We start from the raw sequence: 26120 nt of genomic DNA, 5'->3' as shown, positions 1-26120 counted from the left end.
ATGCAGAATATTAGATCTGATGCACATTATAATTTTTATACCCTAAAGGCCAAGAAGAAGCTTCAGTTGTAGGATCTCTGGAATAAGGGGGGGTAAATAAGTAAAAGCGTGGGGGCACCCGTGTTTGGTAAGCTTATTACAAAATGTTAGCATGAAAAAATGATTATAACTGATTTCCTAGTAAAAATAAATGTATATTCTTGGAATACAATGTTGCCCCACTCCACATAAAGACCTCAGTATAACTGCATATAGCAAGCTTCTACATAGGGACGCATCACTGGTTATGATAATAGTTACTGGGATAACTACAACCATCCCTACAAGCATTGTATGTCAGCTTTATAAAAATGGATTATGTCAGAGAAATGTGATAAATTTGCAATACAAAGCTAAAATACTTCAAGTTATTTGAGAATTTTTATGTTCCTATGGCAATTACCAGTTTCAACATAATATCTTGCAGCACCTGCCGTACAGTTTGGTGTTTTGCTTGTGATGCCATGCTACGTATGCAAATGTATTACAATAGCCATTTACATTTATGTCACTCACATTCAGAGCAATGGTCTGCACACTTCTTCAGTAATAGAGATAGGCCAATATGAAAATGACACAACTATTTCTTAACACAAGCCTATGAAAAATAAAAAAGGTGTCAGAATGGCCTTTCATAAGGCAACATGTCACAACGAAACCATCTTACAGTATTCACGCATTACTGATCAGAACTTGGCTTGTTTCAGCTTATCGATATGGTAACAAAGTTTAAGAGCAGGTCCCAGTTTTAGTCCCAAATACTTCATAACCATGTCGCTCCTCAGAAGAAGCAAGGCATTGCCGTCAATCTCCTACAGGTAAAAGAGACATTACAGTCAGACAGTTTTAGTAGAACATATGATAAAGTGGTACGTCCATAGTATAGACAGATATCAGTTCAAACATAAGCATGTTGATACTCAGTATGATGATACTAAGCTGTAAGGCTGCCCAACACAGTGCTGATCACTAAGAGCGCAACCGCTGGTACCCACATCAATCACTAAGGGCTAGTTCACACGTGGGCAAAGGGGAGGTTTTTGACAGCGGAATTCGCTTCAAAAACCTCTCCTTTAACATGGTGGTCTATGTAAACCACTAGCTTTTTTTTTCCTCCTAGCGTTTTCCGCCTGAAGAAGCGACATGACCTTTCTTCAGGCGGAAAACGCCTGAAGAATTGCATAGAAGTGAATGGGAGGCGAAAACCGCGCGGTAAAAAACCGCGCGGTTTTTTGCACAGAAAACCGCGCGGTTTTTTGCAAAAAACCGCGCGGTTTTCGCCTGCAGTTTCTATAGCACATATAGGAAAAAAAACCCTAGCGAAAACCGCTAGCGAAAACCGCGTCAAAAACCTCGTCAAAAACCGCGTGGAATGCAAAAAACAGCGTCAAAAAAACTCCCCGAGGTTTTTTACCTCGCACAAATAAGCTAGGCGGTTTTCACGTGTGAACTGACCCTAAAACGGGTCCTATAGGGCGGTGAGGAACGCCCCCCTCACAATATAAGACCAGGCAAGTGTTCAATCAGGTTGCCAGTCCCCACCATTGTGCAATGATGCAGAGCTGTAAGGCCAGACCCCCTGTTACAGTGATATGGTAGCTGAAAGTAATGGCAACATAATCTCTGGAAAGCACGTTGAATTCGGAGCGCTCTCAACCTTGTAATGGTATCACACGCCCTATCCACGAAAGGTCCTTACCGGGATAACCTAGACGAGTACACATGCCATCATGTCTAGAATCTTCTTTTGCTACTCTATAACATCTCACAACTTTAAAGTATATAAACACATTTCCTCAAGCTTATCAAATGCATTTTTTTTTTGTAGGAACATCATAGACCTATCATAAATGTAGCAGTACAATTTATAAGGCTAGGTTCACATCTGCATCCGGAGAATCTGCTGAAAAGTTTAGGTATAAAAATGGCAAAAACATGACAGACATCCTGTGGGTGTCATTTTTAATTTTTTTTTCCATTTTAGTGTCAAATATGTTGTTTCCAGCATGTGTCATAGAAACACTGCTAATATTTTAGGCAGGTTATGCTGGATGCAAAAAAAGTTATGTATGTGGGCATAAACTACTGTTTGGGTACATAGCAGGACTCCGAAGGAAAGGAACACTGCACTTTTCGGTTTCTGAACAGAAGATCTAGAGGGTCTGGGTTTTGGACATCATTGAACACCAATGGCACATAACGCTGCATAGTGAATGGGAATCTAGCTAATCCCATTCACACATTGCAGAAAATAATCCACAATGGAATAGCTGCATTTTCAAAGACCATCCTCAATAGTAATATGCCTATGACAAGCCTGGGAGCCTTCAGTAGGCTCTTGGCTATCAGAGGAATAGGTTGGGCTCCTGCGATCTCGCTGCATGGAAGCTGCCCTGCAACAGTAAAGGTGACTCTCATCTTTAAAGAACCGGTATCTGCCATAATAGTACAGCGGATGTCATTAAAGGGATACAATACATTTAACATATGAAAACTTTATTTAAACAATAGGCCATTTTCTAATGACACATTCATTCCCTAAGTATTGTGAAACCAAAACCCTACTTACATGTTTCCTGAAAAGGTCAACATGTGGGCCCAATGCCTGTGGATCGGCATCTTTCACAAACCAAACAACATCCTCCACAGTCCAATTGGATGGATCTTTGCTAGATGGTCTGACTGTATCCTGGTTTTCAGGAGAAGGGCTTGAGGCTGTAGAGAAAAAAAAACAACAAAAAAACTAAAGTGTACAGTATAGTGCCACTATTCATATGTACTTTATAGTATGGTATTACAACATAGCAGTACTATTAATTGGAAATTAATGCATTACTTTTTTATTAGAAATTAAATATGCACATATATGGTGATATTATCTATATCTACATTATATCACCAGTGTTATTCACATGTGCACTATACAATGGTATTGTTTATATATATATATATATATATATATATATATATATATATTTATGCATAGATACATTTTTATATGTACAGCAAATAAAGTAATTATTTGTATTATTTTAGGAATTTAACCATACAGAAATCACTGGTGAGATGCTGGAGTTGAGTAGTCACTGAGTTATGGTTGTTATTACACTTATTACTCCTCAATTAATGTCTTCCTAGCCACAATTTCACTGACTTCAAACACCATTGACTCAGTGATTTCAGTCTATGGTGTAGATACAGCCCGGACTTTATTTTTATGGCAGAATGTATAATGGGGGACAGTGACGTAACCATAGTCTTGTGGGCCCGGGTGCACACTTTTGTCCAGGGCCCCCTACCCCCTTCCTATAGCAAATTCTTGATAGTGGCGGTTACGGTCACTGAAGCAATATCTCAGATACTTGAAAAGGGTACAGTTTTAGTACCCACAAGTGCAGTTATTAAGAATACGGTGAGTGAGCAGCGTAGCGTCCTTTATGTAAACAATACTGTGAAAGTATTACATGCTCCACAGTGGACCCCACACAGTATTACACGCTCTAGATTGGACCCCAGACAGCATTATGTGCTCCACAGTGACCCCCAAACAGTATTACATGCTCCACAGTGGTCCCCACACAGAATTATATGCTCACAGTGGCCCCACACAGTATTATATGCTCACCAGTGGCCTCCACACAGTATTATGTGCTAACAGTGCACACCACCCACCACAGCCTGAACACCCCATTCCCCCCTCTTGCTCACACAGCCTACACCCCCATATACTCCTCTTGCCCACACACAGCCAGCACTCCCATTCACCCCTCTTGCTCACACATAGCCTGCACTCCCATTCCCCTCTCTTGCTCACACACAGCCTGCACCCCCATGTCCCCCTCTTGCTCACACATATTCTCTTCTCTCTTCATTACCTTCCATCAAATTCATTTCTAGCAGCTTCCACACTGTCCTGTACAATCCAGAATTGCTCGACTCACACAAGAGTCTGATCATATCCTAGTGGGCTAAAGGACCTTTGACATAATCAAAGGTCCTTTAGCCCACTAGGATTTAGCATCTACCTCAGGAAGAGCACCGAAGCGGATGCTTTATACACCTCCCCTGGGCTGGTATTTAAGGGAAACGGGCCCAGTCAACCACCTTTCCATTAAGCCACAAGGCTTTTCCCGACCACTATGATCTGGGACCCCGGCCATTTCCAGCTGGCCAAGAGCCCCATATCCCTCCAGGCCTGGTCGCAGTCGCACTCCCTGTGACCATGATCATTATGCCACTGATGGAGGATTTTAATGGAATCCTGTTAGGTGTTTTTTCCACCATAAACTGGCCCCATCATGTGCAGGATAAAGTAATTCTCTTTCCATTGGTACCCTCTGTAATCTTTCTGTTGTAGCAAAGTGAAGTAATAACTGTATGAAAGCATAAAAAGTTACATTTAAATTAAGCTAAGCAGACACGGTAGGCGGGGAAAAGATTCAGCCTAGTCACATTGTGCTCTTACTTATCACACCTCCTATTCGGCCTAGTCACACTGTCCTCTTACTTATACCTCCTATTCAGCCTAGTCACACTGAGCTCTTACTTATCACACCTCCTATTCAACCTAGTTTATACTTTCTTCTTACTTATCACACATGCTATTCAGCCTAGTCATACTGTCCTCTTACTTATCACACCTCCTATTCAACCTAGTCACACTGTCCTCTTACTTATCATACCTCCTATTCAGCCTAGTCACACTGTCCTCTTACTTATACCTCCTATTTAGCCTAGTCACACTGAGCTCTTACTTATCACACATGCTATTCAGCCTAGTCATACTGTCCTCTTACTTATCACACCTCCTATTCAACCTAGTCACACTGTCCTCTTACTTATCATACCTCCTATTCAGCCTAGTCATACTGTCCTCTTACTTATCACACCTCCTATTCAACCTAGTCACACTGTCCCCTTACTTATCATACCTCCTATTCAGCCTAGTCACACTGTCCTCTTACTTATCACACATGCTATTCAGCCTAGTCATACTGTCCTCTTACTTATCACACCTCCTATTCAACCTAGTCACACTGTCCCCTTACTTATCATACCTCCTATTCAGCCTAGTCATACTGTCCTCTTACTTATCATACCTCCTATTCAGCCTAGTCACACTGTCCTCTTACTTATCACACCTCCTATTCAGCTTAGTCACACTGTCCCCTTACTTATCATACCTCCTATTCAGCCTAGTCACACTGTCCTCTTACTTATCACACCTCCTATTCAACTTAGTCACACTGTCCTCTTACTTATCATACCTCCTATTCAGCCTAGTCACACTGTCCTCTTACTTATCACACCTTCTATTCAGCCTAGTCACACTGTCCTCTTACTTATCACACCTCCTATTCAGCTTAGTCACACTGTCCTCTTACTTATCATACCTCCTATTCAGCCTAGTCACACTGTCCTCTTACTTATCACACCTTCTATTCAGCCTAGTCATACTGTCCCTCTTACTTATCATACCTCTTATTCAGTATAGTCACACTGTCCTCTTACTTATCATACCTCCTTTTCAGCCTAAAATGACAAAAAAAGAAAGAAAACACGGCACCGAGCCATTCCTAGTGTAACACCCTCAAAATATGAAAGAATAATAAAAAGACAACAGGTGATTGATGTCTGGGACACAACAACTGGTAGACGTATCAACCAAGAGCCCAATGAAATACTGGAGGGCAGCTGCTAGTCACTGTCATGGGGACGTCTAAATGAGTAGAAGAATGGACCAGCCTTGTGGGGGACAGGCAGTAAAACCAGTGCCCACCCAAGATGGATACAGAAGACAACTTTATTTGGCACTTTTCCTATTCAGCCTAGTCATACTGTCCTCTTACTTATTACATCTCCTATGCAGACTAGTCATGCTGTCTTCTTACTTATCACACCTCCTATTCATATATTTTTCCCTAGCAGTAAGGGCTGTGTGCCAGAAACGCGTCAGGAGGGGGACACTGAATTTTCCTGTTCATATCTGCCATTTTACTGTTATGTGATGGTGGATGTTTAAAAAAAAAGATGGGTTTTATTGAAAGAGAGACGTGCTAGGAATTAATGTATCTTATATTCACATTTATAAATTATGTTTATCTGCATGTAATGTTTAACATGAAAAGTGTAAAATCATGCTCTTAGACTGTAAGCAATGTCATTAATACACTGAAAAATTTTGGGGAATGCTTGGTTGGATAATATCCAGACCAATGGTAAGCTCATTATCATAGGAAGTAATATATTTAGTTGCATTACCACTTCTGTTTCCCTCAAGGTAACTTCCACTTCTTGTAGGACTTGATGTTTGGCGCCTTAATCCTGTTGAGGATTGACCTCCTGAAGACATCTGACTGGACCTATGATTGCATGAAGAAGAGGAACTTCCACCACTTCCACCTCCAAGCCGTCCTTCTCCGTTGTTCTGTCTCGCAGGGTATAGAGAACCCATATAGTTGTAGGCAGAATCAGAAGGATCAACACTGTATCGTTTTGTATTCACAGGATCAACCAAGTAATCTTCTGGAATTACAGTTTCTGGTAAGGTAAAAGAAAGTGCTTGAGCATACAGTGCATAATACACTTTGGTATTTTAAAGTAAAATAAAAAGATATGAGAAACAGAATTTATTATTTTAACATTACATTGATGTTTGGTTAAATAAGTATTAAAATCTTAAAAGAGCTGTATACATAGCTACACACATGCTCACATATCTAGAATCACATGCAGGCATTTTCTGTACATGATAAAAAATTTTCAGGAGCTTCAATTATAAAGTGATGGAAGTAGCGTCTGAAACATATTTTCAGATGTATGGCCCTTTATGCATTTCACTGGCCACTACTCGATCATCCATCATAATTGTAATCCAAGTCCTGAACTGTCTGAACACTCAGACCTGGCAGAGATACTCTCTATCCTGAACTGATCATAACATTTAGAAAAGTACAATGTATGGCAAGAACCATGTGGGCAGTGAATGGCTGCGGCAGTGATGTGTGTGTATACAGACACCTCTTTCTATCTAAACACATCCCCATGGGGAAAACAAGAGTTTATTGCTGGGGAGAATTTGTAAAAATGGATTGTTTCATTGTTTGAAAACATTCCTATGACTTGGACAGCCCCTTTTACTGACTGCATCAGTCTGCATCAATAAGCAAAACCTATACATAGACTACATGCACTAACAGTGTAGAAAGTGTGTAACAATGTAGATATAACCAAGGTATTCATTCAGGGGCGCACCACTAATGAGGCAGAGTGAGGTGGCTGCCTCAGGCGGCACTAACACAGTTGCGGCAATTTTACCATTTGTTTTACTTTTTTTCCCCTAAACTAGCCCAACACTCTGAAAACAAAACTGAGTGGACCTGTCCTGGGCTGGCTTAGACCTCTGTGTCTTGGTGCAGGTGGCGATGCTAAGACGTCATCGCGTCTCCTGCGCTAAGACGCAAACATCATATGTGCTGGTGAAGAAGAGGAGGCAGCAATGGCTCCATTAAGGAATCACAGGTAGGCGAGGATACCTTTTTCTTGTTTTTTTTTAATAGGCCGCTACCTGATAGAGTATCCCTTTCCTTCTTCATATACATGTCTCTGCACACAAGCTTCCCACTATTGCCATCCCCTGTCAATGCCACCAAACAGTAACCATGTTCCATTTTGGTTAGCACTGCAGCCTTGCAGTGCTGAAGTCCTGGGTTTGAATCCCGCCAGGAACAACATCTGGAAGGAGTTTGTTGTCTCCCCGTGTTTGCATGGATTTCCTCCCATTCTACAAAGACATACTGATAAGAAAAAAAAATGTACATTGTGATCCCCATATGGGGCTCACAATCTACAAAAAAAAAAAAGAATCCCTCCTCAAATATATACTTCTGTATAACTGTTTAGTTTGTTTTTTTATTCTTGTATTCTCTGGAGATGTGATGCTAGTGTGGTACCCAATCCAACCAAGAGAAGAAACCATAGCACTGACCATTTGCATCACTAAACGGCGTGCTTTGGTTTCTTCCCATAGTATCAAAAAGACTGTAACTTACAAGGTTTTTTCCTCCCTTTTATTTTAGAACTGTTTTGCTTGTCTCTTCAAAATTGTTTTTTTTTATTATATAAACACTGAGCCTTTTGGTATTAAAGCATTCAATTTAATGGTAGTCTGCATATGCTCTACAGATCCACTGCCTATATTTGAGTGGGGTTCCTACTAGCCTCTAAAGTCAGTAGGTAGTGGCAGCCTGTGAGGTGCATGGACTGTGTTGGGATATGAATTATGCTGCCTAAGTGAAGGATGAGTGCAAAGCTGAGTGAGTGGAGTGGACTAACTCCTGACAGTCGTACCCATGTCACATTCTAATATGGTCCATATGTTTTACCTATGGTTGGTGTCTACATTGATATTTATCAATAGTTTCATAATAGAATGTAGAAAGTTAACTCTTACCTGACTCCATCCTTCCAGTATCATATTCCTTGGGATTGTCTGAAGTGGTGCTGTATTGTACAAAAGGTTGATTGCTGAACAGATTGTCACAGATAAGGCTGCGGCACAGTTTTTTCAGGAATCGCAGTACATATCCTATACTATTAACCACAGGAAGGCTGAGAAGATGCTGTTTTCCTTCAAATGAAGCAGAAACTGAAAACAAAGTGGAGAAATGTCATTTTTTAAAATGAAATGATACTGTAATACAAGCTGTTGTATGGAATAAATATATTCAACAGGTATTTCCTCTTTTTTTTGTGGAAAAAGCATAATAGGGTACATTTATCAATGTATTATAGTAGTAGAATTAGGCGTAATGTACACAATGCTTGAGGGCTATTTTTAGCAGAACAGTTTTATCATTAAATTGATGACCAGATATATGCAAATGACCACCACTGATACCCATTGAAGATAAACCTGTATTTATGTACATAAAGAGAGAGATATGTATTACTAAACCTGGATTCACAAGAATATGTGCAAAACAGCTGTGAATAATGTACATTTATGATGGTCGTTTTGCATCCGAAGGTTGCCTGTTTTTATTGATCCCTCATATATTTCAGTGTTTTGAGGGGTTCATGAAAACATGAACCCCTCATGAACAGACAAAAATAGAACATGACCTATTTTATGACAGTCCATTAAAACGGACCATGAAAATCTTGGTCATTTAGATGGCCCCCATTCACATGAATGGATTTTAATGCAGCCATGTGATGGCCATTATGACATTTGTGTGAATGTACATAGTAAACTACCCTTTTAAAACAGTTCAGTACACACTAACGTAAACCGTCTGAATGTATCTCATTCTGTGCAAATGAATGAAAATGAGAAAAAAAAGAATTTCTTCTTCTTTACCAGTTCCAATTATCCTCCCATGTCAGGCAATTTGTCTGCAGGAATACATTTTTGTCTATGACACTCACTGATGGTGTCGTAAATTGTGGATCATGATGATACATTAGCTGCCGCTCTGCCATCCACTATAGTATTCATAAGTTTGTCGGCACGCTTTAAAGTGTATGCTAGATCTCTTCTTGCTCTAATTAATTCTCTTTGTTAGAACGACGGCTTACTAATTATCTCAGCAGCCACCAAACCATGAATGGCTGAGCAATTTCACAAAGAGTGTTTTCCTTATGAAAGTCTTCCCATCAGACGTGTCAGTGTTTATACACACTTTCTACTCCAAGCCATGCCTGCTTTATCTCTCTTTCATTTAAGACTGATTCTCTTTAATCCCCTTGCGAAATAATCTTTTAAATGTCCATAAACGTTACATCCTGCCATTGCACAGGCTAAGTGAGTATTAACAAGGTCTTTTCTCCACCTCCAAAAACTCTAGCTCTTTGCATTCTTTAATAGGCTATGTTCTGATTCTGGCACACTTGAATTTTTTTCAATAGCCTTTGCCATTACTGAGCAATTAGTGCTGTCATTTTCAGCACATAATATACTAATAAAGTTCTCTACCAAGCGTACTTGTATTGTCCGTCTGCTCCGGCCCATGGCCGCCCACCTAACAGTTGAGAGCCTAATTAGTTTATTGGGTACCACACAGTATAATATGCTCCCCAGAACCCTCCCACAGTATAATGCTCTGCAGTAGCCCCACACAATATAATATGCTTCACCAGAGACACCCCCAGTATAATGCTCTACAGTGGTCCAACACAGTAGTATAATATGCCCCCCCCCCGAACCCTCCACAGTATAATGCTCCACAGGGGCCCCATGCAATATAATATACTCCTCATAGGCCCCCAGTATATTTCTCCACAGTAACCAAACACAATATAGTATGCTCCCCAAAGCCCCCCTCACAGTATAATGCTCCACAGTGGCAAAGCATGGTATAAAGTGCTCCCAAAAGCTCTCCCCCACAGTATAATTTTCCGCAGTGGCCCCACACAGTATGATATGTTCCTCAGAAGCCCCCACAGTATAATGCTCCACAGTTTTCACATACACTATAATGATCCACAGTGGCCCCACACAGTATAATATACTCCACAGTTGTCATACACAGTATAATGCTCCACAGTATCCCTACACAGCATAATATGCTCCACCGAACCCCCCAGTATAATGCTCGACAGTTGCCCCACACAATATAATATGCTCCACTTAGGCCCCCCACAGTAGCCATACACAGTATAATATGCCCCCCTCCCCAAGCCCCTTCACAGTATAATGCTCCACAGAGGCCTCATATAGTATAATATGCTCTCCAGAGGGCCCCCCATAGTATAATGCTACAGAGTGACCCCACACAATAGAAAAAGCTCCCAAGAGCCTCCTCCTTACACTATGATAAGCTCTGGAAGCCTCAAACCGCTTCAGAAAACCCTCACGAAATTAGTGAGGATTGGCCTCCTGATTCATTTCAGTGGTGTTATTGTATTCTGGTGTCTCCAGACCCCAGAGTATAACAGGCAGAGGCCCAGAGAAGGTAAGTAAAAATAACAAGTAGTTATACTCACCTTGCCTTACGTCTGGGCATCCTCACAGCGTTTGGTTGTCTTTGGCATTCTCTTTAGACCTCCAACTAATGTCACACATTTAATTAACACATATTTAATGCTCAAATGGATAAATTTTATTGTTTTTTTTGCAAATATTCACTCATTTTGAATTTGATGCCTGCAACACATTTCAAAAGGGGCATATTTACCAGTGTGTTACATCACCTCTCTTTTTAACAACACTCAATAAGCATTTGGGAACTGAGGACACGATTTGTTGAAGCATTGTAAGTGGAATTCTTTCCCATTCTCAGTTGATGTACAACTTCAATTGCTCAACAGTCAACAAAAAAGTTTATCCATTTGAACATTAAATATCTTGTCTTTGTAGTGTATTCAGTTGAATATAGGTTGAAAAGGATTTGCAAATTATCATATTCTGTTCTTATTTATGTTTTACACAACGTCCCAACTTCATTGGGAATTGGGGCTCCAGCAGTAAAGTTATGCTTCTTCTTTGTTATTTCTGATTATCTGCTAAGAGGTGAGCTGGAAAAACTGGCTGAAATATTAGCAGCTACAATATGGAATGAAGGAATAAAAGCAATATACTGTGTAATCTACATAGAGACACGTATTCATTCCTTATTACCTGAAACCATTTCTCCTCCATAACCCTGTTTTACTAGGGAGAACACACTCTTTTGCTGATGAGCACAGTCAATGCAGGCTTGAACTGCTTGCTGTAGCACCATGGAAGGACGCTCTGGTCCAAAGTGGTCAGGGAGCTGCTGAACCTTTTTTCTGTCAAGATAGGGTCCAGTGTTACCTTGTTTGTTCACATAAATACAAACTGAAATGGAAAGAAAAAGAACATTCTATTAGTCTTCTGCTAAAACACTAAGATCTCCTAAAAGGGAGTCTGTCACCAGGGTGAAGCATATCAAACCAACCACACAGTTCAGTAGGTCAGGCTCACAGGAGTGTAACACCTTTTTGGCCATGATATATTAATTTATTTCACAATAAGCAAATGAAGACTCTGGAGCACCGAAGCTGGCTCCATTGCACCAAACTTCTATGTCGCATGCTGCTATATGGTGTCAACATGAATATGAGAACCTACGGACAAGCAACATTTCAGCATAGCAGCTTGGCCCAAAAATCAGACTAGTAGAAATCTAACCTGTTTGCTCCGTGTTTTCCATACAGGAGACATTGAGAGATCATTGACCATTCGCCTAAACATATCAGATTATTGGTGGATCTTGGTGAAATTGCAGGCTCTACTGATAATCATTATATGTCTGTAGCTGTATTATGTGTATCAGGGGTGCTCACACTTTTTCCGCATGCAAGCTACTTATAAAATGACCCAGTCAAAAGATCTACTACCCACTTCTTGTGGGAGGGGCCTGTGGGCGTGGCCTGGGCCGCAGCATTGTCAGATTGACATTGGATCCCGGAGAGGTAAGTAACATTGTTTATTATGTTCTCTCACCTCTCCTGGGGCTCTGATTATTATGCTCGGGGGTCTGAAAAGACCCCCGAATATAATAATAGCGGCAGTGGGATCGCGGCCTGGCCTGGGCCTATTCACTACCGCCCGCCGCAGCTTAGAGTACAGGGGGCGGCAGTGAACAGGTCCGGGGAGGTTAGTAAATAGGCCGCTACCTGCTGGGAATACTCCAGCAGGTAGCGGCCTATTATTAAACAAACAAGCATAAAGTTCTCATACTTACCAACCTCGATGCTGCTGCTGCTCCCGCTGCCGCATCCTTTTCTCCTGGCAGACGTCTGTGTATCAGCGTAGGCAGCATGATGATGCCGCCTACGCTGAAATGTCTGAGCCAGCGCAAGGAGAGCGCTGTGCTGGTTCAAACAAAAAAAAATGTCACGCGATTGACCCATACGTCCTTTGCGATCGACCGGTAGATCGCGATCGATGTATTGGGCACCACTGATGTATATGCATCAGGAAATAAAGTAGATGATATTTGGTTTTCTTGCATCCACTGAGGACATTAGAATATTAAAGGTGTTATCCACTGTTGGAAGATTATTTTTTTAAAATGGCTTAGAATAATCTTTAACTTTTTTTTTTTTTTTTTTTTTAAATTCAGTCATTTCACTGATCTCCTGCCGCTCTAATTCCAACTAGTACTCAACTGGTCTCTGATTCCTATGGCATCTATGATGTCCCAACACAAGGACATGTACCGGCTACAGCGGTGACCTACAACAGTCAGTGGCTATAGCTGGCACATTTCTATACATGAATGCTGCAGCAGGGAGTAGAGACCTATGTAGGACCGGGAAGTGTTGGAACAAGAGAAGTAGGAAATAAATGAATGTGACCTGTATAAAAATTTGAATGAGGCCCCACGTTGCGGAAACGCAGCTTTTTTTGTTGCAGATTTTGCTGTGTTTTTTTGAGCCACAGCCAAAAATGGCTCCAAAAGGAATGGGTAATGTACAAGAAGTTGTTATACTTTGGTCTACTGCTCAATCCTCTCCTGGCTCTGGCTCAAAAAACTGCAGCAAAATCTGCAACCACAAAAGCTGCGTTTACGCAACGTTGGGCTTCAGCCTAAATCATTTTATTTTGTCTTGGTTGGATAACCGTTATAAAAACAACACAGAGCACTTCAGCTCAGCTTACTTCTATATACCCATGTATACAACAGACTAGATAGAACAGTGTTATTATACCTGTAAGTGCCTGTGGAACAGCAGAATTGGGAACAGTTGCCGCATCCTGAGGAATAGAACTGATGTCTGGTTCTGGAGTGCTGCGAGGAGGCGAAATTGCTAATGGGGTCATTACAACACGAGATTTCAGCTGCAAAAACAGATAGAAAATTTTTAATGACAAAAAGGGGAAGAATATGTACCAAAGACTGAGTTAGGAGGTCATGAAATATACTTTGACATCTACAACGGATGAAGTTGTAGCATGTGAATCTGACTGAACATGGTGTTATTTGGTAGCTTCTTGACTTTGTGGTGGGTTTTTTTGAGGAATGCTTTTTTTTTTAATTACTGTACTAGTAAAGTGAATACCTGATATTAAACGTTAAAGTCTCATCGGAGTAGATTTATGTAGCTATCAATGCTAGTCTTCAGAGCCAGTGGAGTATGCACCTCATATATGATAAGGCAACTGGAAGGAAATATACGTCAGTTCATATCTGGTGTAAATTTTCAGCTTCATTTATGTCATATTTCTGGCATAAATGATAATAAATCTGGCAGGAATGATGGACCCGCTACCTGCACGCCCTCATAATGCCCCTCCTTTGGGAAAGAAAGCAAAGAAAGCAAAATGTAGAGGAATTTTAGCACTTTTTAGTTTTGACACTTCTGCATCTCACTAAATTGCCTTATAAAGGTGGTGTGCTTTAGAGAAAAAGTTATGGAACAAAATATTCATATTAAGTCAGTCAAGCAAGAGGTGGCGTGAAAAAGACAAAAATATCTAACATATTTGTCAGAATGTGCCAAATCTATCATTGCATGAGCCATTGTAATAATACATTAGATGTAGAGAAGAGCAAACAGTAAAATATTCAATATTCGTTTGGAATAGCCGCTCAATATTCGACTATTCGAACGAATATCGAACCCCATTATAGTCTATGGGGAAAAATGCTTCGCTACAGGAGATCCCACCATTCGACTCAGGAGAGTAACCAAGTCCACTTTGACACCCCAGGAAATGATGCCAACACCCTGGAATGCAACTGGGACAGCAGGGGAAGCATGCCTGGGGGCATCTAACAAGCCCAAGTCACTGTATTATGTCGGGATCCCTGTCAGCTTGCGATATGCGGAAGCTGACTTTTTCCCATAGGAATGCATTGACCAGCGTTGATTGGCCGAATGCCATACAGAGTACAGAATTCGGCCAATCAACGCTGGTTCTGCCGGAGGCTCGTCTGTGAGGAGGTGGAGTCTAATATTGGACCAAAATGGAGACTGCTGTGGACCGATCTTAGACTCTATCTCCTCCGGCAGAACCAGCATTGATTGGCCGAATGATGTACACTGTATGGCAGATGTAGCAGAGATGGCTGTGCGCTCAGCTTGGCTATTCCGAAGATGCAGCTGAACTGAGCGCACGACCAGCACTGCTACATCGGAGATGAAGCAGAGCTGGACGTGCGCTCAGCTCGACTACTCCGAAGATGCAGCTGAGTTGAGCGCACGGCCAGCACTGGTACAACGGAGATGAAGCAGAGCTGACCGTGCGCTTAGCTCGACTACTCAGGAGATGCAGCCGAGCTGAGCGCGTGGCCAGCACTGCTACATCAGAGATGAAGCAGAGCTGGCCGTGTGCTCAGCTTGGCTACTCCAAAGATGCAGGCAATCTGAACGCACGGCCAGCACTGCTACATCGAAGATAAAGCAGAGCTGGCTGTGCGCTCAGCTTGGCTACTCGCACGGCCAGCACTGCTACATCAGAGAGGAAACAGAGCTGGCTGTCTGCTCAGCTTGGCTACTCCGGAGATGCAGCCGAGCTGAGTGTGTGGCCAGCACTGCTACATCGGAGATGAAGCAGAGCTGGCCGTGCGCTCAGCTTGGCTACTCCAAAGATGCCTTCGAGCTGAGCACACGGCCAGCACTGCTACATCGTAGATGAAGCAGAGCTGGCCGTGTGCTCAGCTCAGCTACTCCGAAGATGCAGCTGGGCTGAGCGCACAGCCAGCACTGCTACATCGGATATGAAGCAAAGCTGGCCGTGTGCTCAGCTCAGCTACTCCGGAGATGCAGCTGGGCTGAGCGCACAGCCAGCACTGCTACATCGGAGATGAAGCAGAGCTGGCCGTGTGCTCAGCTAGACTACTCTGGAGATGTAGCAGTGCTGAGTGTGCGCTGAGCTCTGCTACACCCGAGATGCAGCAGAGCTGAGTGTGCAGCAAGGTTTAACGCACACTCAGCACTGCTACATCTGAGATGCAGCAGTGCTGAGTGTGCAGCAGGGTTCAACGCACACTCAGCACTGCTACAAGATGCAGCAGAGCTGAGAGTGCGCTGAACCCTGCTGCACACTCAGCTCTGCTACATCTCTGTTGTGTGTGCTGAGATCTGAGATTGGACCACAATGGAAACTGCTGTGGACCGATCTTAGACTCCGCCTCCTCCGGCAGAACCAGTGTTGATTGGCCGAATGCTGTACTCTATATGGCATTCGGCCAATCAATGCTGGTCAATGCATAACTATGGGAAAAAGTCAGCTCGCGCATATCGCAAGCTGACAGGGATCCCAACAAGATAGAGCCCTAAAGAGCTGTGCGAGTAACATTCCCACCTAAATAAAGCTAATCCCTAGCTAACCCTGCCTGTACATCTGTCCCTGTCTCACAGTCACATTGTTCACAGTCTCAAATTAATCGAATGTTAAATCCACCATTCGTCTAAATTGGAGGTGACCTGATTTAGACAGCCAATTACTTTTTCCGATTTTTTTTCGATGCCTCCATTGTCGTAGTTTCTGTCCCACCTCCCCTGCACAGTTATTGGTGCAAAAAAAGCGCCAGGGAAGATGGGAGGGGATACGAATTTTTACTGCGTTTGCCTCGTGGTGTTCGATTCCAATCGAATACCTCGAACGGCCTGATATTCGATCGAATATGTACAGTATTCGATCGAACAGTGTTCGCTCATCTCTAATTAGATGCATTATCTGCCTGCCTAATGTACTTGTAAGCTGTCTAAATAAAACATCTACCCCACTGAATCTTAAAAGTCTGACGTTAGTTCTCTTCCCATAGTTGTAGCCAAGTATTTTACAGATCTATGCAATAAATGATCCAATGAAAAAAATAGTAACACTTGGCTTGTATCAAATCTAAGTAGGCAACTTGGAACTTTTAGGAATCAACTGAATTGTATCTTTACCTATTTAGATGCAACTTGTATGGAAATACAAATTAACCACAAATGCAGGAAATCAACAAAACCGAGAATTGAACCGTGATTTAAAGAAAGCAATAGAAGTATATTAAGGAATGGCCCATGGAGTAGCAAACGTTTGTAAATTTAATGTTGCATTTAATTTCATTTTGTTCTGAATCCTATTAAAAATATTCAGTGTTTATCAAATATTTTTCTTTACCTTTTTGACTTTCCTAATATATCTGCTTGTATCTGGGTTACATATTAAATGATTATATCAAGACCAATTATTATACAAGATTTTATATCTCTCATCTGAGAACAATAAATCAAATAAAGTGAGATTGCAGGTATAAGAAACGTGATATATTACAATATTGTCTTGACAGCAATGTTATTAGTGCTGGGCCATCTTCGCAGTGATCCCTATGAATAAACAGGTTGAGAGATTTATTACAAATTTTAGAATGATCAATATTAATTAAATCATAAGATTATATTAGGCTCACTAGTGTACACAGCAACAAAAGCCAATGTCAGTTGTTTAATAATAAAAAAAAATAGTAAAGTATTTATGGTCATTAAGATCTTTAATAACTAGGTGTCCTAAGGTGCTGTGTTCAATGGCGCTATCCTTGAGACATAGCTGATTGAGATTGATAGGCTGTGTGTTCAGAAATATTGATGCAAATCACAAAATGGCTGCCTCCAGTGTGCTTAGGTGCCTGGGATACTAAATCATCCGCATCTAAAAGCATACTTATTTTCTAGTGGAATATAAATCTAGTAATGTAGTTTGTGCTTTAGAAGTATAGGAACAGTAAATTATTCCAAAGTAAATCTATCTCTACAAAACACTTATAGTTTACACTGCACACAGTGAAAAGTGTTTCCTATTTATTCTGTATTTGCATATTTGTCACCGTTAATTTAATCAAAGTGTCATGTATTATGTGATATAAGATATAGAAAACCAAACTAAATGCAAAATGCAGTTTATAAATCATCATTTCATTTACTGATGGAAAGATGTTAGCCAAGATAAAATGATCGTATGTAAAAAAAAGTAATTGCCCCCTAGTTTGGGGGAGAACACGTCCTGGTTGCCACACATGGCCAAATTCTCACCCACTCATGGTTGCTAATGGCTGCAGGATTTTGCAGGTACCACTGTCTGATCATTGGCGGTATGTGACAGCCAAAGCATGCGTTCTTACAATTAATAAGACAACCATTTAATAATATGCCATTGAAAATTGGGCTCACTTAGACTAGAAACACCCAGGCTTTGTTACTACCATCCCTATGGAAGCTAAATATCAAACATATAATGTGAAAGAGATTAAAATGTCTCATCTTTGCTATATTAAAAAAAAGCCATGAAGCGAAAGGGTTACAAAGACTTTTCTAGTGTTCTGGTTTTCAGTCACTCAACAGTTAGTTACTATGAACAAAATGAGGTGACTTGGAATAGTAGTATTTTTTCCCACAAGTGGCCCATCTCAAAAGCCCAGTTCATATCTGCGTTCGGTAATCCGTGGATGGCATTGGCAATCGGTGTGCAGTGAAAGCACACAGACCCCATAGACTATAATAGGGTCCGTGTGCTTTCCGCACAGTGTACGCACGAGTCATGCAGACAGAAAAGTACTTCATGCATTATAGTCTATGGGGTCCATGGGCTTTTACTGCACACCGATTGCCAGTGCATTTGGTAGTCTGTTCAGGGGGGGAACGGATTACTGAACGCAGATGTGAACCAGGCCTAAGAGCACATTGAAAACTCATGAAGAAAATCACAAAACAATTTAGGCAAACTATAGGCCTTTCTTATATCAGATAACATTCATGATTCTGCTATTAATAAGTGACTGGGCAAAATACCCAAAGGTGAGTTGGAAATAAATACCACCACTCACCAAGAGGAGCATTATTACCGATGTCATAGCCCATATAAAAGAACCTCTAAAGCTTTTGGGGTCATGTACAATGGACTATTCTATGGGATTTATGGAATACATACTATAGGTCCTGTAACACAGCCTTCTATAAGATCATAGCAATTGTGAAACAGGTAGCTGGTAGCATGATAATGTTGGTGTGGATCAGGACCAGTATTATCTTATACCATAAAATCCCGAAGGGTAATATCTACTCCTAAATCTGTAATAGATTAGTGTTATGGATGAAAAACTGCATTTTGCCTTTATTTAGGTTGCCTATGTTAAGTTTTGTATAAATTTGTAAACCGCTGGGATGAAAAATAACAGAATTTGGAAGGGAGGGGGTAAATACTTAGCACTGACAACTTATATACATATTGTAGTACAGTTTGTACAATAACTGGTGTTTTTCTTCTGTGATGGGGTATATATAGGCTAAAGATTTAGCAGATAACATTTGTTTTGTACATTTCTATTGAAATCAATATGTTTCTATTGCTTGGTGTTTGGATGATCAATTTATGCTCAACTGAGCTTACAACTCAAAGGTTACCTTCTTGTAAGCAATATTAGAATTGGATAGGATTGACATTACTATTCTGGTTATTGTGAATGAAAAATAAAAGACAAATGAGCTCAGGCATATTTCTGCCCCAGAAAAAAAAACGTATGCATGTAAAGACAAAAGGTTGGTGGTGTATCCTGAATTTAAAAAATGAATAAAAAAAAAATCAAATACTCACACTCTGAAGATGCAATGCTTGAAGATTTATTGTGAGGGCATGCAGAGAGTAACAACGTTTCGAGTTGGCTATGGACCCTTCATCGGGTAAGGTGAACAGTGGTGCAGGAGCCCTTATATACTAAAACATAAGGGAGAACAGCACTATCAGTTCCCATTTTGGATACACCACCCTTTTCGTCTTTACAAATGATGCATAGACATGAAGCACACTGCTGTTAATACACATGTTACATAATGTTTTTTGTGGTTAGTTCAGAGATGCACATGAACATAAAATATGATGTCAAATTCCAAAGTTCAAGTCTACTCATGGCTTTTTCTGTTATAGGAGAAGGGTATACTAACTCATATTAGTCCTGCTAGGACTTCTGCATGTAGAGTCATGGCCAAAAGTTTTGAGAATGATACAAATATTAATTTTTACAAAGTCTACTGCTTCAGTTTTCCTAATGGAAATTTGCATATACTCCAGAATGTTATAAGGAGTGATCAGCTTAACAGCAATTACTTGCAAAGTCAATATTTGCCTAGAAAATGAACTTTATCCCCCAAAACACATTTCAACATCATTGCAGCCCTGCCTTAAAAGGACCAGCTAACATCATTTCAGTGATTGCTCCATTAACACAGGTGTGGGTGTTGATGAGGACAGGGTTGGAGATCAATCTGTCATGATTAAGTAAGAATGACAGCACTGGACACTTTAAAAGGAGGCTGGTGCTTGGCATCATTGTTTCTCTTCTGTTAACCATGGTTATCTCTAAAGAAACACGTGCAGTCATCATTGCACTGCACAAAAATGGCCTAACAGGGAAGAGTATCGCAGCTAGAAAGACTGCACCTCAGTCAACAATCTATCGCATCATCAAGAACTTCAAGGAGAGAGGTTCCATTGTTGGCAAAAAGGCTCCAGGGCACCCAAGAAAGACCAGCAAGCGCCAGGACCGTCTCTTAAAAGTGTTTCAGCTGCGGGATCTGGCTACCAGCAGTGCAGAGCTTGCTCAGGAATGGCAGCAGGCAGGTGTGAATGCATCTGCATGCACTGTGAGGCGGAGACTCTTGTAGCAAGGCCTGGTCTCAAGGAGGGCAACAAAGAAGCCACTTCTCTCCAGAAAAAACATCAGGGACAGACTGATATTCTGCAAAAGGTACAGGGAGTGGACTGCTAAGGACTGGGGCAAAGTCATTTTCTCTGATGAATCCCCTTTTTGATTGTTTGGGACATCTGGAAAACAGCTTATTTGGAGAAGACGAGGTGAGCGCTACCACCAGTCTTGTCTCATGCCAACTGTAAAGCATCCTGAAACCATTCATGTGTGGGGTTGCTTCTCAGCCAAGGGAATCGGCTCTCTCACAGTCTTGCCTAAAAACACAGCCATGAATAAAGAATGGTACCAGTATGTCCTCCAAGATCAACTTCTCCCAACCGTCCAAGAGCAGTTTGGCGATCAACAATGCCTTTTCCAGCATGATGGAGCACCTTGCCATAAAGCAAAGGTGATAACTAAATGGCTCAGGGAACAAAACATAGAGATTTTGGGTCCATGGCCTGGAAACTCCCCAGATCTTAATCCCATTGAGAACTTGTGGTCAATCATCAAGAGACGGGTGGACAAACAAAAACCTACAAATTCTGACAAAATGCAAGCATTGATTGTGCAAGAATGGACTGCTATCAGTCAGGATTTGGTCCAGAAGTTGATTGAGAGCATGCCAGGGAGAATTGCAGAGGTCCTGAAGAAGAAGGCTCAACACTGCAAATATTAACTTGCTGCATTAACTCATTCTAACTGTCAATATAAGCTTTTGTTACTCATAATATGATTGCAATTATATTTCTGTATGTGATAAAAACATCTGACAAACACACATAAAAACCAGAGGGTAGCAGATCATGTGAAAATACAATATTTGTGTCATTCTCAAAACTTTTGACCATGACTTTACAACCCATGTCACCAACACAATATGAGTAAAGGAGCCTCATTTACCAATTTCAAGTCCCTTAGTTTTTATGCAATGAAGCAGACAGGGATGACGAAGTATGCAGTTCCCATGTCATAATAGGATTATATTGATGCAGAGCCGAGTATGCTTCTTGACGCTAGGTTCACACCTGCGTTCAGGGTCTCCGTTCTATGGTTTCCGTCTTCTGCATGCCAGAAGACGGAAACCATAGACCGGGTCCGACCATGAGCGGCGGTGAGCAATTTAGGCTCTCCGCCGCGAAACTGGATTTTTTTATCCGGACACAGAGTACTGCATGTCCGACTCTGTGTCCGGATTATAAAACCCGGTTTCGTGGCGGAGAGCGCAAAACGCTCACTGCCGCTCACGGCCGGATAGCTTTCTCACCCATTCAAATGAATGGGTGAGAAAGACTCCTGCAGGTTTCCGTCTCCTGCCTCTGTTTTAGGCAGGAAACGGAAACCTCAAGTACGGAGTGCCAGCACAGATGTGAACGAGCCCTTAACTGTATTATTATTAAAGGGGTTGTCCCATCTCAAGGATCCTATCTATACTGGTAGCTTATGTAAATTGAAGACTTTTCCTAAATATATTGCTTTAGAAATTCTGCTTTGTTTGCCTGTGAAGTGACCTTATTTCTCCCATTGTTTACACAGCGTTACTATAACCACAGACCTATAGGACAAGTTACATCACTTATTCACTGCTCTTGCTAGTAGGACAATTGTTCAGCTAATTGCAGATTGCTGAGAAAGCCCAGTCTGTCATCTCTCTATGTAAACACATAGATAAAACAGAGTTACAAGCATCTGTACAAGCATCTGCATACTATCTGATGTGCATAAGTATTGTGTGTCCATTCAGCAGGAGGGAGGGGGAGAGAGAGAAATACAGGAATTGAGAAGAGACTGCAGGCAAAGATGCTGAAATGATGAGATGGGAAAACCCCTTTAAACTAATGTCCAAAAATGAGTTTATACTTTGATAGGGCAATTTGCTTGTTTTACTATATTGACACATTATGGCGAGAAACATTGCACTCTAAAACATTGCTGTAGATCAGTGTCAAACCAAATAACAAGAATAGTATATTATGCCCAAGGTTGTAATACGTAAAGGTTTGTGAACTTACAGTATATTCAGTCTTCAGCCAAACAGTATATGATCTCCCCCCTCCCCCCCCACACAATACAAGTATAAAAATTTAACAATCAATGCACAATGCAATACAATAACTAGTTCCTTGAAGTAATATTTTTGATGCAGTTTCTCCAGTTCTCACCGTTTTCTTCATTTATGTATAATGACCACCAGCTTCTCAGAATGAATAGAGTAGTACTCTCGTAAAGTAGAGTTATGTGTGGTCCAGGGTGGATCTTCAATAAGCTGCAGCCCAGGTGTGGGTCCTGAGGCTCATTACTGGGTCATATAAGGCTAGAGAGCCTGCACTTCAGGGCAGATCCTGGATGGAGAAGAAGTGGCTGGGTCTGTCCTGACACTGAGAGCCTTGTGTTACTGTACAGTATTGTTTTGGTTGATTTGTGTGGCTGGTAGTAAGCGACATGTACAGTTAGTATGTACTGTTTGGTTAGTGCTCAGACGAGCAGGGTTTGTTCTGCCTTTTTGCCTGAAGTTAAGGCTGTATTTTATTTTGCTGATCCTGTCCCTGATATAAAGGTTTATTATTTTGCTTTTTTTTTTTTTTAATAAACCGTTTTTTGCTGCAAGATTTGTGTCCCTGTCTCAGACTGGTTGGGTCCGCACCACTGCTTCCACCGAGCTACCTTCCCCACAGTATATATATATATATATATATATATATATATATATATATATATATATACACACACACATGCACACATCACCCAGTGCTCTCTAGAACAATTGTTTTAGACTGGAGAATTGGGTGCCACCTTTCAAGAGACAAAAACGCATGGTGACAAATAGTGACAAGTCAATTATGTAGTAATTTAAAATGCTTTTGTGCCAAACTATTTAGTGATTTCTTATCGGAAAAAAATACTCTTTTAAGATGAGAAGATTCCATTTTCTAAAAGGCCTTTATTGTGTCTTCTGGTTCCACTCACAAGGGACACGTAGCAGCCTCTCTTACTCCCTCTTGCACTGCACTGTTTCCTGTTTATGTGTAATTGTGTGGTTTATACACACAGATCACAGAGATTAGATCACAGAAATGACAAGAGAAATATTAAGAGAAAGCAGACCTTAGAGAACCAATGTTGATTTTCTAGATTAAATTTAGTCGCCATGGTGATAGAGTCTTGAGAGCGTCATGGATTGCCTACTCCTGATGAGTCCTAATAAGACGCCTGAATAATGGGTGACATTTAGAAATGGCTAATAACAGTCAAAATTGTCAGAGCGGGTGTTGTAAAAGTAGAAACAATTTACTAAATTAATCGAGTGAGTATATAGAAAATCCCAAAGCTCTTGGGTTCACGAATAAATGGATACACTTTAGAAAAAAAATCTAAAAGTGATCATATAAAAAATTAGACTTGATGAAATTAATGTAGCTAGATTTTGCTGCTGGGGATGAACATATTATATACCCAGCTGAAGCAGGTTCCCCATGGCCTTTGGGTACAGGGAGTCCTGTCAATTGTTCTTTTCCATATACAGTACAAACAGCTGAACCCTTGTGGGTGTTGGGGATGAGCGCCTGTGTAATAGGACAATATGAGTGCATGATATATAATGGGGCTCCTTATCCGCTGAGCTATTACATCATTTGTAACACCAGCTACGTATTATCTCTTGTAATTTATTAAATACTTATTATTTTATTATATTCTGGTGTGATTCTAACTCATTCTTTGACCATCTTTGAGTTATCTTATTTTAAAAAAAAAACCTGTATGGCAGCCACTAACCCCCATAATCCACAATGCTGCCAGCACTTTGAGTCACTGTGAGAAAAGTGCATTAGAAATGTCTGCCATTGTCATTTTCCTTTACAAATGAAATGAATATTTGCTACAGGAATCCTGTGTTTCTTTCTGTGTGCAGACATCTGGCCTTGGCCACTGTATTTAATCCATATATATATTCTATAGTTAGCTTTTTACAGGTATCACATAATACTTTGCACAGTGTTTGACAGTCACCTGTACAAAACAAGCATGGCATGTCAAAGCTTAAGGAACTTTGACAAAATGCGCTCAGTTAGGTAACCGATGCCATTGAATTCTAGAACAATACAAGTACTGAAGAGAATCATGAGTCTAAAATATACCTTGCTATTTATGCTAATAGTAGGGTTGGGCGATCGAGAAAATGTCACGATCTCGATCGGGTCCCTAAAAAAGATCAGGAACGCAATTCCGATCCCGATTGCTCAACTTACCTGCACAGAAGCGCTGCCCCTGCCGCTCCACGCTGCTCTCGCTCCTCTTCTGTAGAGCGCCATGCGTGCCGCCTTGCATGCCACAACAAGCCCCGCCTACTCCCAGCATCAGTAACGGTGCTCTGCAGACATCCGAAGTAGAAAGATAGAAAGAAGAGGAGCGAGAGTAGCGTGGAGCGGCAGGGGCAGCGCTTCTGTGCAGGTAAGTGGACAGCAAGGGGGACTTAAGTGACCGGGGGATTTTTTAATCACTACACAGCGTGGAGTCCAAAAATTTAAGCATTCAATTTTTGGATTCCATGCTGTGTAGTGAATAGGATCATTTTTAAAATCTGATTTTCGATCAGTAAAAAATCCCATTGACTTACATTAGGATCGGAATTGGGATGAGGATCGGGTTCGGATGGAAAATGATCGGAAATCGGATTTTAAAATGATCCTGAAATCTCAAGATCGGCTCAACCTTAGCTAATAGCCATTTGTGGTGTGGTGAGCAAGTCTTTAGAGCTTAAAGAGACCACACGACCTGTCTTCCTACAAACATACGTCCTAACAACATGGGATAGTTATACTGGGGACGGCTAGATAGACATGGTGGATGCCTGCATGGAACCTCATAAGATATCTTACATTATATATAGATAGCATGTTCTAACCAATACATTTTTTAAAGGGACTCTATCATTGGGAAAAGTCATTTTTAACTAATCACATACTTGCATAGCCTTTAGAAAGGCTATTCCACACCTACCTTTAGTATGTAAATCGCCTCAGTGGTTTTTGAATGAGTCTGCTTCTTGGCACAGATGGCCATTATGAGATGTATGATACTATATAAACAGAAAAGGGGTCATGGTACGTACACAGGTACCACGGTTCATTCAAACAGCTGATCCTGGGTGTCGGAGCACCACTCACTTTTATTGATGACCTGGAAAACCTTTTAATTAGGAAACACCTGGGGCATTATTAATAACGGGCACTATTTAATGGGGTACACTGGGAAGTTATTATTTTAAAGATACACTTGGGGTATTATTCATTATGGGGGGGGTTATATCATATATTTTATAATTAAGGGTAGCAGCACAATGGGTGTGCTGGTAAAACCAATGCGTGTCAAGTGCCTGGAAAAGTAAGGAGCCAAAGATTTCTGTGCTGCAAACTTTACAGCGACTGGAAGAAGTGGTTA

At 41.1% G+C, this 26120-nt stretch overlaps 1 protein-coding gene across 2 annotated transcripts in view; it reads right to left on the bottom strand.

The window, feature by feature from the left end:
* Positions 1 to 325: 325 nt before the first annotated feature.
* Positions 326 to 26120, bottom strand: part of SCML4 (Scm polycomb group protein like 4) — a 68224-nt gene continuing 42429 nt past the window's right edge. Inside the window, exons 3-9 of one of the 2 annotated variants that reach the window (XM_075268158.1) lie at positions 19592 to 19711; positions 13720 to 13849; positions 11660 to 11860; positions 8492 to 8686; positions 6301 to 6579; positions 2609 to 2754; positions 326 to 851 (exon numbers count right to left, since the gene is read on the bottom strand). In XM_075268158.1, coding sequence (XP_075124259.1) covers positions 726 to 851; positions 2609 to 2754; positions 6301 to 6579; positions 8492 to 8686; positions 11660 to 11860; positions 13720 to 13849; positions 19592 to 19711 — 1197 coding nt within the window. In that variant the 3' untranslated portion in view covers positions 326 to 725. The remainder of the gene's footprint in view (positions 852 to 2608; positions 2755 to 6300; positions 6580 to 8491; positions 8687 to 11659; positions 11861 to 13719; positions 13850 to 19591; positions 19712 to 26120) is intronic. The other variant, XM_075268159.1, reaches the window with a different exon arrangement.

Source organism: Leptodactylus fuscus, chromosome 3 (assembly GCF_031893055.1).
Source record: "Leptodactylus fuscus isolate aLepFus1 chromosome 3, aLepFus1.hap2, whole genome shotgun sequence".
NCBI classification, from domain to species: Eukaryota; Metazoa; Chordata; class Amphibia; order Anura; family Leptodactylidae; genus Leptodactylus; species Leptodactylus fuscus.
The sequence above is the reverse complement of the archived record's forward strand: the minus strand, read 5'-3'. Positions and strand labels throughout refer to the sequence as shown.